The 13040-nt window shown below is 40.1% G+C and overlaps 1 protein-coding gene across 1 annotated transcript in view; it reads right to left on the bottom strand.

The window, feature by feature from the left end:
• GLDC (glycine decarboxylase) overlaps window positions 1-13040 on the bottom strand; it is an 89350-nt gene that overhangs the window by 25205 nt on the left and 51105 nt on the right. The window contains exon 16 of the mRNA XM_029919355.1: window positions 2903-2978. Within this exon, the coding sequence (XP_029775215.1) occupies window positions 2903-2978 (76 nt within the window). The remainder of the gene's footprint in view (window positions 1-2902; window positions 2979-13040) is intronic.

Here is a 13040-nt window from a genome sequence, read left to right as displayed (position 1 = left end):
GATGCTTTAGTTTATACAAAACAAATCCTCTTTGTAGCATTTGTATCCATTTAGGTGGATGCTATGTTTTTCTAACTCCCCAATGTACATGGCATAGACCCAACTCATAGTTCACCCTCCAACACTTGCTGAATGAGTGAAGGAGTAAGGAGGAGTGCGCCTTTGCAAGGGAAAATCAATTTCTTACTACTAAGAAAATCTAACAACCAAAAGCCTCTACTTTGTCTCAGGCAGTTAGAAAGAGAAACATATTCCTATATATATGTTTGGGGAGTGGTTTTTTTTGTATTTTCCTGAAGGGGGGGAGTGCCAATGTTTTCCCTTTGTATAAAAAGCACATCTCTGATCAGCAAATCTGAATTAATATTGGACTAACAAATTGAATTGTTAATGAAGGGTTTAAGACAGTGTGTTGTGTTTGTTAAATAAATTTTTATTCCCCCAAATTAAACTGGTAAGTCAAGAACTTGGCCGTTGCATTTTAGGAATCTCTGAAACTTAACCTAAGAGCAAATGTGAAAATAATTGTGAAACACAGCTTGAAATAGAACCATCAGGGACCCGGGTGGTACTGTAACACATGATTTCCCCACACTCCTTTTCAAAAAAGAAGGATATATTTTACTGGATTCCATTAAGGTCTATTGTGCAGTAACAGCTGTTTCAGACTCTTCTGATATGGAAAAAGCCTCCCCGATTATTTGAGTAATAAGTCAGTTTCTTCTCTAACTGAAAATGTCAGCTTTAATTAAAATCTTTAATCTAGAAAGGGTGCCAACATTTCCGAACTTGAAGAGTTCCGTATTTCTTACAATCCTGGGGACTGGGTGGCCTTCCCCTCCTTCAGCCTTTCCCCAGCTTTAGCGGCTCGCTCCCCACAGTCCTTCAGAATGAAAAAATGACACTGTGGTGACAGCAGTGTGGACAATGCTCAGAGAAGAAACATCACTTGCAGGGGACAGACAGAGAAGGTAAGACTGGAAAACACAAAGAGAAGGAAAAGGAACCCAAAAAAGATCTGTTAGTCACAGAACTCTGCCCAGGCCTAATAAAAAGAGTTCTTTCATCCTTTCGGCTTGACCTTTCTGGTATGGTCCCCTATTCCTGGAAATTCACAGATACTTCCTGGTGTCAGTCTGGAGACCTGGAAACAATAAGGAGTGGGGAGCATCATGGAGTTGAGGGAACCTGGGTTTTAGCATGACCACCACAACACAGATCTCAGAAGCCTCTCTATAAAGCAGGGGCAAGAGGGGGTGAGGCAAAGGAGGCAACACGGAGGTGGTCACACAGATGAACGGATCCCTTCCCAGGATCCCCAGATACCTAGTGGTTAAAGAATTAATCGAACAAGGAGTTTCAGTGGCTACCTCAGTATGTGGAAGCCACAGAGGAAAAATAGAAGGTGAACTTTTAATGTCAGTCACCTGCCTGACATTCCCTGGACATGAGCTTCAATGTTTCCTTTCGATGCCATGACAGTGCTGAGGCTCTGAGGTCTAAAAAACTGATTCTAGTTCTAAACTAGTATTTCCCTAGAAAATTAAAGAATTCTAAACCACTAGGAAACCCAACTTGGAGTGTCAGAGACTGTATTTATCTGATTTATCACTTAATCTAACTCAGGATTGGCACACACAGTGTTTTGTATGTGACCAGGACTGAATAACTATTCGATTAATGACGTCCTCTTTTTCAAAGATTTTTGACAATCAGTTTCCTCCCCAACTAGGACAAAGGCCTGGGAAAACACACCTGTGAAATCAGGATGCAAGAGTAGGAGAAGGAGGAAGAAAATATTTTTTCCTTCTTTTCTGAAAGGGAGGTAAAACAGTTTTCAGATTTTTCAGGCAATGAGCTATAAATAATCTTCTAGTCTTAATATAACCAGGAATGGACTAAGATAGGGGCACCAGCTACTGCACCCCACTAACTTGGGCAGCCAGAACTAGCCTGGCACCCTTTCTTAAGTCTCGTGGGCTGGGTAGCCACTTTTATCCTGCTCCCAAACTCTACCCACTGCTCCCTCTAAGAACTCACCTCTACACTCAGTGGAAGTTCTGTCTCAGTGCTGCTCAACATCAAAATGAAGACCTCCAAAACACGGGCTCGTTCACCACACTCTGAAGCCTATGTCAGATTGACTGCTAAAGGCGCTACTACCTGGGAATTAGTGGAGTCCAGTCAAGCACTTTAGCACCTGTGGGTACCTTCACAGGCTCCATGAGCAGTTTGGGCCCTAGAGACTAGACTCTCGTACTGAATGCAATATATTAAGCAGAACCATGAACTCTGTTCCATATCTTTTATTGCTTAGAGATGACAATCCTCATTAAGAGAATTTACTTATTCAATGAATATTTTAAAAGTAATCTCTACAGTCAATGTGGGACTCAAATTAATGGTCCTGAGATAAAGAGTTGCATGCTTTACTGTCTGAGCTAGCTAGGTGCCCCTCAATAAACTTTTTTTGAGCATACATATGACCAGAACTGTCTAGTCACAGTAGGGGTTATGGAAGAATTAAATGCCAGTCCCTACCCTTTGTCCAGGTATAGGGCCAGAGCTAAGTGAGGGAGAAGAGACCTGGAACGGTAACATTTCTGTCCCTTTTATCCTTTACAACCCATGGAAAGCATTTCCACAGTCAACTGGCTGACTTTTACAGGCTAGGCTTGAGCAAAAAACATTATTTTCAAATGCTTTCCCTCAAAATGGTCCATGGAAGTATCTCTGGGACAAGGATCATTAAGGGCCAGTTCAGGAAAATCTGTTTCTTGATTGTGTGCTCCCTAGCTGCTTCCAAGAAGGCTGAGGGAGTGCACCACAGAACAAAAAGGACTTTTAGAGCTAGACCCACGGCCCGCCCTGTGGTGAGCAAGCACCACCTGCCCATACTCACTGTCCTGTGTCCCTGTCCTTTCCCATCGAGGTAAGCTCGGATAGTGGCCAGCCCGGCATATTCCCCCTGAGCTCCGCTGCAAAGACAAGAAGGAAAGGGTCAGGGCTTTGGGTCTCTTACTTTCATTGACTCATTCACTATTCACTGAGCAAGGGCTGGATGTTCTCCACCATGTGACACAAAGGTACTATCAGACACCATGGAAAGCTCACCAAGGATCTCTGCACAAGCCTAAAAGCTCTTGAATGACCACAGAATGTCGCTTTGTCTAAGTGGGCTCCACACCAAACAGGCACTTCAACTCACAGCCCAGAGATCAAGAGTCACACCTACTGAGCCAGCCAGGCATCCCCTGAACTAGATCGCTTTGAGGCAAAACTTCAGTATTATATCATTTTATCAATCAAACATCAGTGTGTATCTTTCAAGGATAACAATTAGGTGTACAGTTAGTACACCTAAAACAAGAATGTCAATACCACCACATATATAATCAGTGATGAGATTACCCCCAAAGAACCTATGCACTTGGAGTGTAGTCACATTCCCTTTATTCTTAGGTGAGCTTTGCTATGCCCCACATGCATGTGGCTGCTAGAGATTGGCCAAACCCAACTAGGCAGTTCTTGAAGGCCCACTTTTAGAGCACACATAATTTACTAACAGTCCAGTGAGTGATGCTGAGTCAATCATAAACTGTTACTTAATGTTCTCAGTAGTCTCTGCAGGAAGCAAAGGGAAGTGAGTAATAAGCTTTTAAATCCCATTCAAAATGGTTATTTCCTCTATTTTGCAAAATTACACTCTCTCTTAACTTTGCAGAAGACCCAGTGATTTGGATGTTCATCCTTTCTAATCACCGCATAATATGGAGATCACAGTCTAAAAGTACAAGTTGTAAGAATAAATTAAATAAACTTCTAAACTTAAAAACTTCTAAAAGCTAGGGGCATTGGGTGGCTCAGTGGGTTAAGCGTCTGACTTTGGCTCAGGTCATGATCTCACGATTTGTGAGTTAGAGCCCCATGTCGGGCTCTGTGCTGACAGCTCAGCACAGATTCTGTGCTTCAGATTCTGTGTCTCCCTCTCTCTCTGCCACTACCCCACTCACACTCTGTCCCTCAAAAATAAATGAATATAAAAAAAATTTTTTTTTAATCAAAAGCTAAAATTTGGAGCCTGAAGTTTTTTGTTTGTTTTTTTTGTTTTGTTTTTCCTTGTTTGTTTTGTTTTCAAAGAATACCAGGATAGAAACAGTTGGATTTGAAATGTTTTCAAACTACTGTGGGGACACATATGGTCTGGTGTCAGGAGACAGCAGAATTGAGGACTTAGGCCAGAGAACAGGGAAGCATCTGGGGCTTATAGCCTGGCTGGAGAAAGAGAAGGAAAGTCATGATTTGCAGAGAAATAGAATAGGACAGATTAGCTAAGTGACAGTAATAATAAGTTTAAGTTGCTCCATTAATTAAGCACTTCCTACTTAACAGGCACTCTGCACAGAGTAAGTACAGGTTAATGATAGTCCTTGTTGTGTGAGTTGCCACTCAACCATTTTACATCATCTTATTTAATCCTCCCAATACCTCCTCATCAGGAAGATAGAAACCATCACCCTCATTTTGTACATGAAGAAACTGACATTTGAGTGTTACATGCCCAAATGGCCAAGAGTGACAGAATAGACTTCAGTACAAGTTGGCCTCTCAAGGGGCATCATGTTTCCTGTGAGTGCAGTACTGTTTCTCTGACCACACTGTGCTTCCCAAAGGATTCAGAGCTGTGATTTTCCTTCACAGAACCCTTGTCTAAGTGATAGAATTAGGGGGGTTAGTTAACATGTATAAGTTTCTTGTCACTTCTACTGAGTAAGCTCTGCTTTCTGCCCTGTTCTAGGGAGGGAGGCAGACATTAGTCTTCCAGCTTCCTGTATTTGGAAAAACAAGTTGTTGCTCACTTGATGTTTTTATTTTGGGAACAGAATAATGAATATGCTTCAGCAAACCACCAATACCAATAGTTACTTAGCCTCTCTGTTTCTCTGTTTCCTCATCTCTACAATAGGGATAATAATTATGCCCATATGGACTCCTAGTATTTTGTCACTTTTCTTATGACACAATCCTAAATACATGCATTGAGAATTATTTTAGAGCTCAAATGTCATTTGTGTGCCTGTCTTATCTCAATTGAGTGTAAGCCTTGAGAGTAGGATATAGGTCTCAGAGTATATAGAACAGTACTCTGCATGGTCTTTGTTCAAAATTACTTCCCATTTCCAGCCAAAGTAGACAACTTTGTCATCTTTTCTTCCATGGAAAGGGGACTCAACAAGTGTATTCTATATTTACCTCTATTTTTTCTCATTACTTTTTCTCATCTTGTTTTGTTAGAAAACCAATCAAGGTGTTCAAACCAGGAATGAAATGGAAAGGACCTGTGAGCCAGTTAACTAAAAGAGAGGCATTATCCTAAAGACAATCATAAATGCTAGATGTGGCAACTTAAAACTAAATGCTACATAAGGAGCATCTGAGTGGCTCAGTCAGTTAAGTGTCGACTCTTGATTTTGGCTCAGGTCATGATCTTACCATTCATGCCATAGAGTCCCTAGATGGGCTGGCAATAACAGCAAAGAACCTGCTTGGGATTCTCTCTCCCGCTCTCTCTGCCCCTTCTCCACTTACACACACACACACACCCACCCAGCCACCCACCCACACACACACTCTCTCTCTCTCTCTCTCTCTCTCTCTCTCTCTCTCTCTCAAAATAACTAATTTTTTAAAAGCCCTAAAAAATTAAATGCCACACAAGACTTATTACTGGAGTTCTATTAAAATAAGGGGAACTATTAGTGCCACCTGTTGGTTGAAAAGTATTATGAAAAATAACCGCTTATCTCCATAACCCAGATTGAGAGTCCATCAGAAAACCATTACATGTGGAGAGACAGCAAAAACACTGGTTCTCTGACCTCTGTTTAAAATGAAGTCGCTGGTGGCCTGGATCTGCAGAAGTGGCCACAGAAAGGAGGACACTAATGGCTGGGGAGCCTCAGACCCACAGAAGTGCCAAGTAAGCATAAGCTTAAATTACCTTAGAAAAACAACATCCTCCTGTCATGGCATTTGTTCAGGCCGGTGAAACAACTGCTACATTATTATATTGCTAAACACAAAATGAGTGAAGTCTAGTGGACAACATCCTCCAAAACCCAAACTCACCGTACAAAGAATCTATAAGAAGTCATAGACAGTAGGGGTGCCTGGGTGGCTCAGTCGGTTGAGCATCTGGCGTCAGCTCAGGTCATGATTTCATGGTTGCTGGGTTCAAGCCCTGCATCCGGCTCTGTGCTGACAGCTAACTCAGAGCCTGGAGCCTGCTTCGGATTCTGTGTCTCCCTCTCTCTCTGACCCTCCCCTGCTCGCACTGTCTCTCAAAAATAAATAAAAGACATTTTAAAAAATTAAAAAAAAAAGAAGTCGTAGACTGTAAGAAGCTAGAATAAGTACGATGTCCCACAAGTTGAAAATAAATTGGAGTTGGTAGTATTCAACAGTTTTGTAATAATTTAACCTAGACTCTGTTAGTATCAGTATAGAATTCTCAGTGCAATGCCAGGCAGCTACTCAATGTCAATTTAGCAAAAGGGTGGAGGAATGGGGGAAGAGGGTAGAATTTGAAGATGGAATGACAGGACTAGGGTGATAGTACAGCTCTTTTGCTAGAAAAAGACTAGAACTAGAATTTAAGGACACAATTGTCAATGATTTTTACCACTTTACCTTCACCTTTGCTAAGAACTCTGGGCAAAAAGGTTGGGATTTAGGAATACTGAAACTTATTTCTACCTAGAAGGGTTAAATATTTTAGAACTTTTGAACAAATTTTTATTAGACCTTCACACAAGATGAATCCCAAAAGACACTTAGAGACTTCTGCTAGATGTTAGAAATATGATTGTAGATGATCTCTTAATCTATGATGAAGGAATAAGGCTTGCTCTTACAGATGATGGAACATGCATGGCCAGTAGTCACAGGAAGAAATCTTAGCACGTAGTGAACATAAAACTAAAGATGGGTTAAGATTATGAACGAATTGGGGAGCACCTGAATGACTCGTTTGTTTAAGTGCCTGACTTCAGCTCGTGTCATGATCTCACTGTGAGTTTGAGCCCTGTGTCAGGCTCTGAGCCTGGAGCCTGCTTCAGATTCTGCATCTCCCCCCTCTCCTTCCCTTTCCTGCTCACATTCTCTCTCTCTCTCTCAAAAGTAAACAAGCATTTAAAAAAAAATTTTTTTTTAAGTTTTTTATCTTAAGAAATGGGGGCAGGGTCACCTAGGAGGCTCAGTCAATTAAGGATTCGACTTCAGCTCGTGTCATGATCTCACAGTTCTGGTCCTGTGCTGGGCTTCGTGCTGAGAGCTCAGAGCCTGGATGGAGCCTGCTTTGGATTCTGTGTCTCCCTCTCTCTCTGCCCTTCCCTGGATCATGCTCTGTCTCTATCAAAAATAAGTAAACATTAAATAAAAAATTTTTAAAAAGATTATGAATGAATTGCATCCTGTAAAGAAGGCATTTTGGTTGGTTAATGTGTACATATATCTCTGATCACAGAAGTAAGCCTCGATCAGTCATGGAAAAAACTCTTCAGTCTGCTGAAAGAATATAGTGGCTGACTTCACAGACACCATAGAAATGGCTCTGGAATATTTGGAAACAGATTTTTTTCAGCTGCTATTTTAAATAAAATATTTCTTCATGATGTTTACATTTATATTTAGAATCCATTTAAGACTGCATATTAAACTGTAATTCATGATTTAAGGTGACCCCAGTAGTCACCAAAGTCCTGCTAAATTATACTGTAACTGTAATAAGAAAACAGTATTTGTGTTCTCTTGTAAGATGTGCCCTAAAGAAAATGATCATGTTATGGATCCTAAAATTTTAAATTTTGGGGGCCAGTCACTTAAGATTTATACTTTTTTTTTAATTATCAGGTATCTAGTTTACCAGATGTTTTCTTACTTTTCTCTAGATGTTGTCACAGACATCATTTTATAGTTTTTAAAACCATTATAGTTTGCACACTGATTGCCACATTTACTCAAGAGAAGTTTCTTTTTTGGCTGTTTATAAGTCAGTGGGCTCATTTTATTTTTAATAATATTTGAACCTGAGGAGTTTCTCTAAATATGTTTTTAAACTATTAAATTTAAAGACATTTTTCATGAGAAATCATTTTATGTGTGACAAACTGCACACTTGAATATAAGTGAATTGTTTCTCTTTAACTATCAATACTATCTATCACCTAGCAGCTAGTCCACTGTATACAATGTAACATTTGGAAGCTAAAATATACCTCATAATCTAATAAAACCAAGATTTCTTTAGGGGTAAACAAGATTATTCTAAAATTCATATTGTAAAGGCAAAGTGAGTAGAATAGCTACATTTGGAAAAAGAATTGGGACAAATGAGTCTATCTGATGCCAAGATCTATTATATACCTAAACTACAGCTATCAACACAATGTATTATTGGTGGAGGGATAGGTATGTAGGTCAATGGATTAGAATATAGAAAATAGAAATCGATTCACATAAATAAACCCAACTTTTCTTCTTCACAAGGTTGCAAAAGCAATTCAGTGGAGGAAAGATAGCCTTTTCAACAAATAGGGCTGGAGCAATCAGACATGCATAGGTCAACCTAACCTTATACAAAAACTACCTCAAGGACCTCAAGGTGGATGATGGATTTAAATATAAAATAAAGGCTCCGTAGCTCAGGGATTAGAGCACTGGTCTCGTAAATATAAAATAAAAAAGTATAAAATTTTAGGAGTAAATGGGAGAAAAATCTTTGGAATCTAGAGCTAAGTTCTTAGACTTGAAAGCACAGCACAATTCATAAAATGAAAGTTGGTAAATTATACTTCATCATAGTTTAATGTTTGTTATGCAAAAGATCCCATTAAAAAGAAAAAAAAAGACAAGCTATAGTGTGGGAGAAAAATATCTGCAAACTACATAACCAATAAACAGTAAAAAAACAAACACAGCCCAATTAGAAAATGGAGCTGGGATGATCGGGGGTGCCTGTGTAGTTCAGTCAGTTCAGCATCTGACTTTTAATTTCAGCTCAGATTATGATCTCACTGTTCATGTGTTCAGGCCCTGATTCCACCTCTGCACTGATAGTACAGGGAATGCTTGGGATTCTCTCTCTCTCTCTCTTTTTCTTTTCTGCCTCTCTTGCATTCTCTCTCACTCTCTCTCAAAAAGAAAAAAATTTTAAAAAAGAAAATGGTGCTGTGATGATCAAACATGTGAAAGCGCTTAAAATTATAAAGGAACAGTTCAACTAGGATGTCAGAGATTTATTTGTTTTTCACTTTTGCTGGTTTTATATGTATGTAGGAATGCACAGTCTCTCAGTGTCTGTATGAGTTAGTGGAATTTCCCAACTTGTATGGATCTAGGGGAAAGTCAAAGTTCTAAATCCCCCTAAAGAAGCAGGAAGGAAGCAAATATTCCCCAATTGCTATCCATTAAGAAGGCATTGGACATGTGACCCAGTCACAGCCCATAGGATACTCCCATAGCCAGGACTTCATAATCTGAGGGAGTGACCCAAGAAGTGGGACAATCACAGATTTTCCAGTGATAGTGGCGACTCTTCCCCTGGAATAACTCTGACTTGTTCTCTGTTGCAAGCCTCTCTTGGGTCTTGTTGTCTAAGTCACAGGTGGATTTAAAAGTTTTTTTTATTATAAAATAAAATATTCATGTGATTAAATAATTTGCATCAGTAAAAAAGAAAAGCAATCTTCTCCCATTCTTCCTCATCTAATTCTCCAGAAGGAAACACTATTAGTGATATGGTTTTTTAAAATTTTTATTTATTTTAAAATAATAAAATAAAAAAGAGAGAAAGACAGAGAAAGCACAAGCGGGGTAAGGTCTGAGAGGAGAGACAGAATCCCAAACAGGCTCTGCACTATCTGTGCAAGAGCCTGACACAGGGCTTGAATACATCAGATCATGACCTAAGCCAAGAGTCAAATGTTTAAAATACGGCGTGGCCAAGGTGCCCCAATGATATATGTTTTGATGTTAAAAGGTGCCCCAATGATATATGTTTTGATGTTAAACTCCCGTCAACCAAACACTTTATTTTAAAATACCACCAATGAGGAGGCAAGATGATGGAGACATAGGGAGTTCTGTATGTGCTACCTGCCTGCATCTCTCAAACAAAGAAGGGCTGAAGACAAAGGACCCTGAACTGCAAGAGTCTGGAAGGAAAAGAGACAAAGTCTACTAAGAAGACAGCCTCATAGGTGCATGATTGTGAGCTGGGGAAGAAAAAAAAATGGACTGGGACACGGAGGCACAGAAGTGAGATAGTCCCCTCTGGGGAGATGAGGGGAAGAGAAAGAGCCACCGAAACTGCGCATAGAAATATCCCTGGAGAAAAGAAAAACCTCGGTGGGAGGGAGAGGGATCCGACTATCCCATATCTAACTGCAGGGCATTTGGGGAAAGATCTTATCTCTACCTGTGGGGCTTTCTTTGGGCTGGGTGCGCTGGTCCCAGGTCCCAGTCGGCATCAGGAGGAACCGCTACCCTACTCTCCCTACTCCATCCAGCTAGGAAGGGCCCTGGCCTGTGGGATTACATTTCAGGTGGTATCATTAAAGCGGGCAGACTTAAGAACTGGATATGAGGCGGGGCTTGGGACACAAAACACAGCCCCCCTTGGCTACGCCTGCAGCACAGGGAGATCGGACCCTAGAGTGATTTGCAATGCTTGGCTCGAGAAAGGACTGGGGCACCACAATTTTTCTCCAGACAAGCACCAACTTGGGGCCTCGGGAGTGGCCCGCAGGACCCACAGTGGAGGTGAGACCTGCCTACACCAAACCATGTCCATCAGCACCAAAGACCTGTTTTTTTTTTTTTTTAAACCGGACCCCTGGGTAAGACCAGCATTTATGCATTGCTATGATTACACCCCCATCTTTACTTTCCTTCCTCTGTCTCTCTCTCTGGAATAATCAGACTATATAGTTTCTCTGGCTAACATTATCTTCGTTCCTTACTCCTTGCCTCCTACCATATTCTCCTCTTTGTCTCTCTGAATTAAGCATTTTAGTCTATCGGCCTGGTCAATTTTCAATTTCCCTTTCTCCCCACCCCTGACATTTCTCTCTTTGTATAAGCTCTTCTATCAGCTCTGCCTCCACCCTGCTCTTTATTTGTAGCTGGGATTTCTGGTTTTATGCTTTTAGACTATGCTTTGTCTTTTGTTGTTTTTGTTTTGTTTTGTTTTTCCTTTCAGTTTACTTGTTTGTTTGATTTGTCTGTGCGTTTGTGTGCTTTTGTTTCCTGTTTGTTTGTCTGTTTTTCATTTCCAGGGCTACCTCAAGAAACAAGTCAAAGTACACATGGTGGAGAGTCCCAAATATCACTACAAATAGGGAAATAAAATAACCAAAGACACAACAAGAGAGATCAGGACACCATTGAAAGTACACTTCCTGAATGGACAAGCCATGGACAGTCAATGAGCATCCTCTAATGTAGCAGAACTTGCAGGAGCAGAGCACATAACAAGCTTTTAAAATGTACAAGAGACAGATAGTTCGCCAAAATGATGAAACGGAAGAACTCTCCTCTAAAGAAATTCCAGGAAGAAGTGACAGCTAAAGAATTGCTCAAAACAGGTATAAGCAACATAACTGACCAAGAATTTATGACAATACTCATAAAATTAATCACTAGGCTTGAAAAAGACATGGAGGACACCAGAAAACCTGCTGCTACAAAGATTATGGACCTTAAAAGCAGTTGTGATGAATTAAAAAATCCTATAGATGAGGCGCATAATAAAATGGAGGCAGCCACTGCACAGATTGAAGAGGCAGAGAGGAGAATAGGTGAATTAGAAGACACAATTATGGAAAGAGGGGGCAGAGAAAAAGAGAAATCGATCCAGGAGCATGAAAGGAGAATTCAAGAACTGAATGATACAACCAAACAGAACAATATCCGTATCATAGGAATTCCAGAAGAAGAGAGAGAAAAGGGGGCTGAAGGGGTACCTGAACACGTTATAGCTGTTGAGGAAGGGACTATTAGAGAAAGAACAACAGCCTCCTGTGAGCACAATGTAGAAGCGTACCGGATCTGGAAAGTATGAAAGAGCCCAGCAGCAAAGATGAGGTACAGAAGTCAGGGCCACATGGAGAAACAACCAGATTTGTCCCTGAAAACTATAGTTCTCCTACGTAGGCCTCTTAGAATCAGAGTTGTATTTCAAGTGAAATATTATTCTCTTCTGCAGAGCTTGGTTCCTTTCATTTTGTTGTGAGCCTTTCCCACTTTGAGTACCGAGTTGCTGCTAAGACTGAGGGCAAGCTTCGAAGCTGGCTTCATCATGCCATCAATGATGGAGAAATCCTCTGAAATCAGGAGACCCAGGCTAGAAATGGATCTTGAGCATCTTACATTGCATTTATTATTTCATAATACACATGTCCTCCAAAATTAAATTAATTTCTTTTTATTTTTCAAATTAACTTTTTAGATTATATAGTAAACATATATCATGGTTTAGAAAGGTTTTTAGTAATCTAAAATAGGATAAAGACAAAAAGTATGGAAACTCTACCACTTTGAGATAACTATTCTTTTCTTTACCTCTTTTGATCTATATGTCTACATAGATATGTAAAACAGTATTGCCATTCCTCAAAAAATTAAACTGAGTCCCCATACATCTTTTAATGTCACATCTGAGCATATACTCCAAGAATTAAAACCAGGGACTCAGGGATGTGTGTCAATATTCACAATAGTCAAAGGGTGGAAACCATCTAAATGTCCAACAATAGATGAAGAGATGAAACAAATTGTGATGCATGCATACAGTGGAATATTAGCCTTAAAAAGGCTATTTTGATACATGCTACAAGATGGATAAAGACATTATGCTAAGTGAAATAAACCAAATATAAAAGGGCAAATATGTATTTCCATCTACATGACATAGGTAGAGTAGTCAAGTTAAAAGTAGCAGAAAATAAAATCAAAGTTGCCAGTGCCTGGTGTAACAGAGA

Source organism: Suricata suricatta, chromosome 13 (genome assembly GCF_006229205.1).
Source record: "Suricata suricatta isolate VVHF042 chromosome 13, meerkat_22Aug2017_6uvM2_HiC, whole genome shotgun sequence".
Lineage (NCBI taxonomy): Eukaryota > Metazoa > Chordata > Mammalia > Carnivora > Herpestidae > Suricata > Suricata suricatta.
Note: the sequence above shows the minus strand (reverse complement) of the source record. Positions and strands in the feature narration are given on the sequence as shown.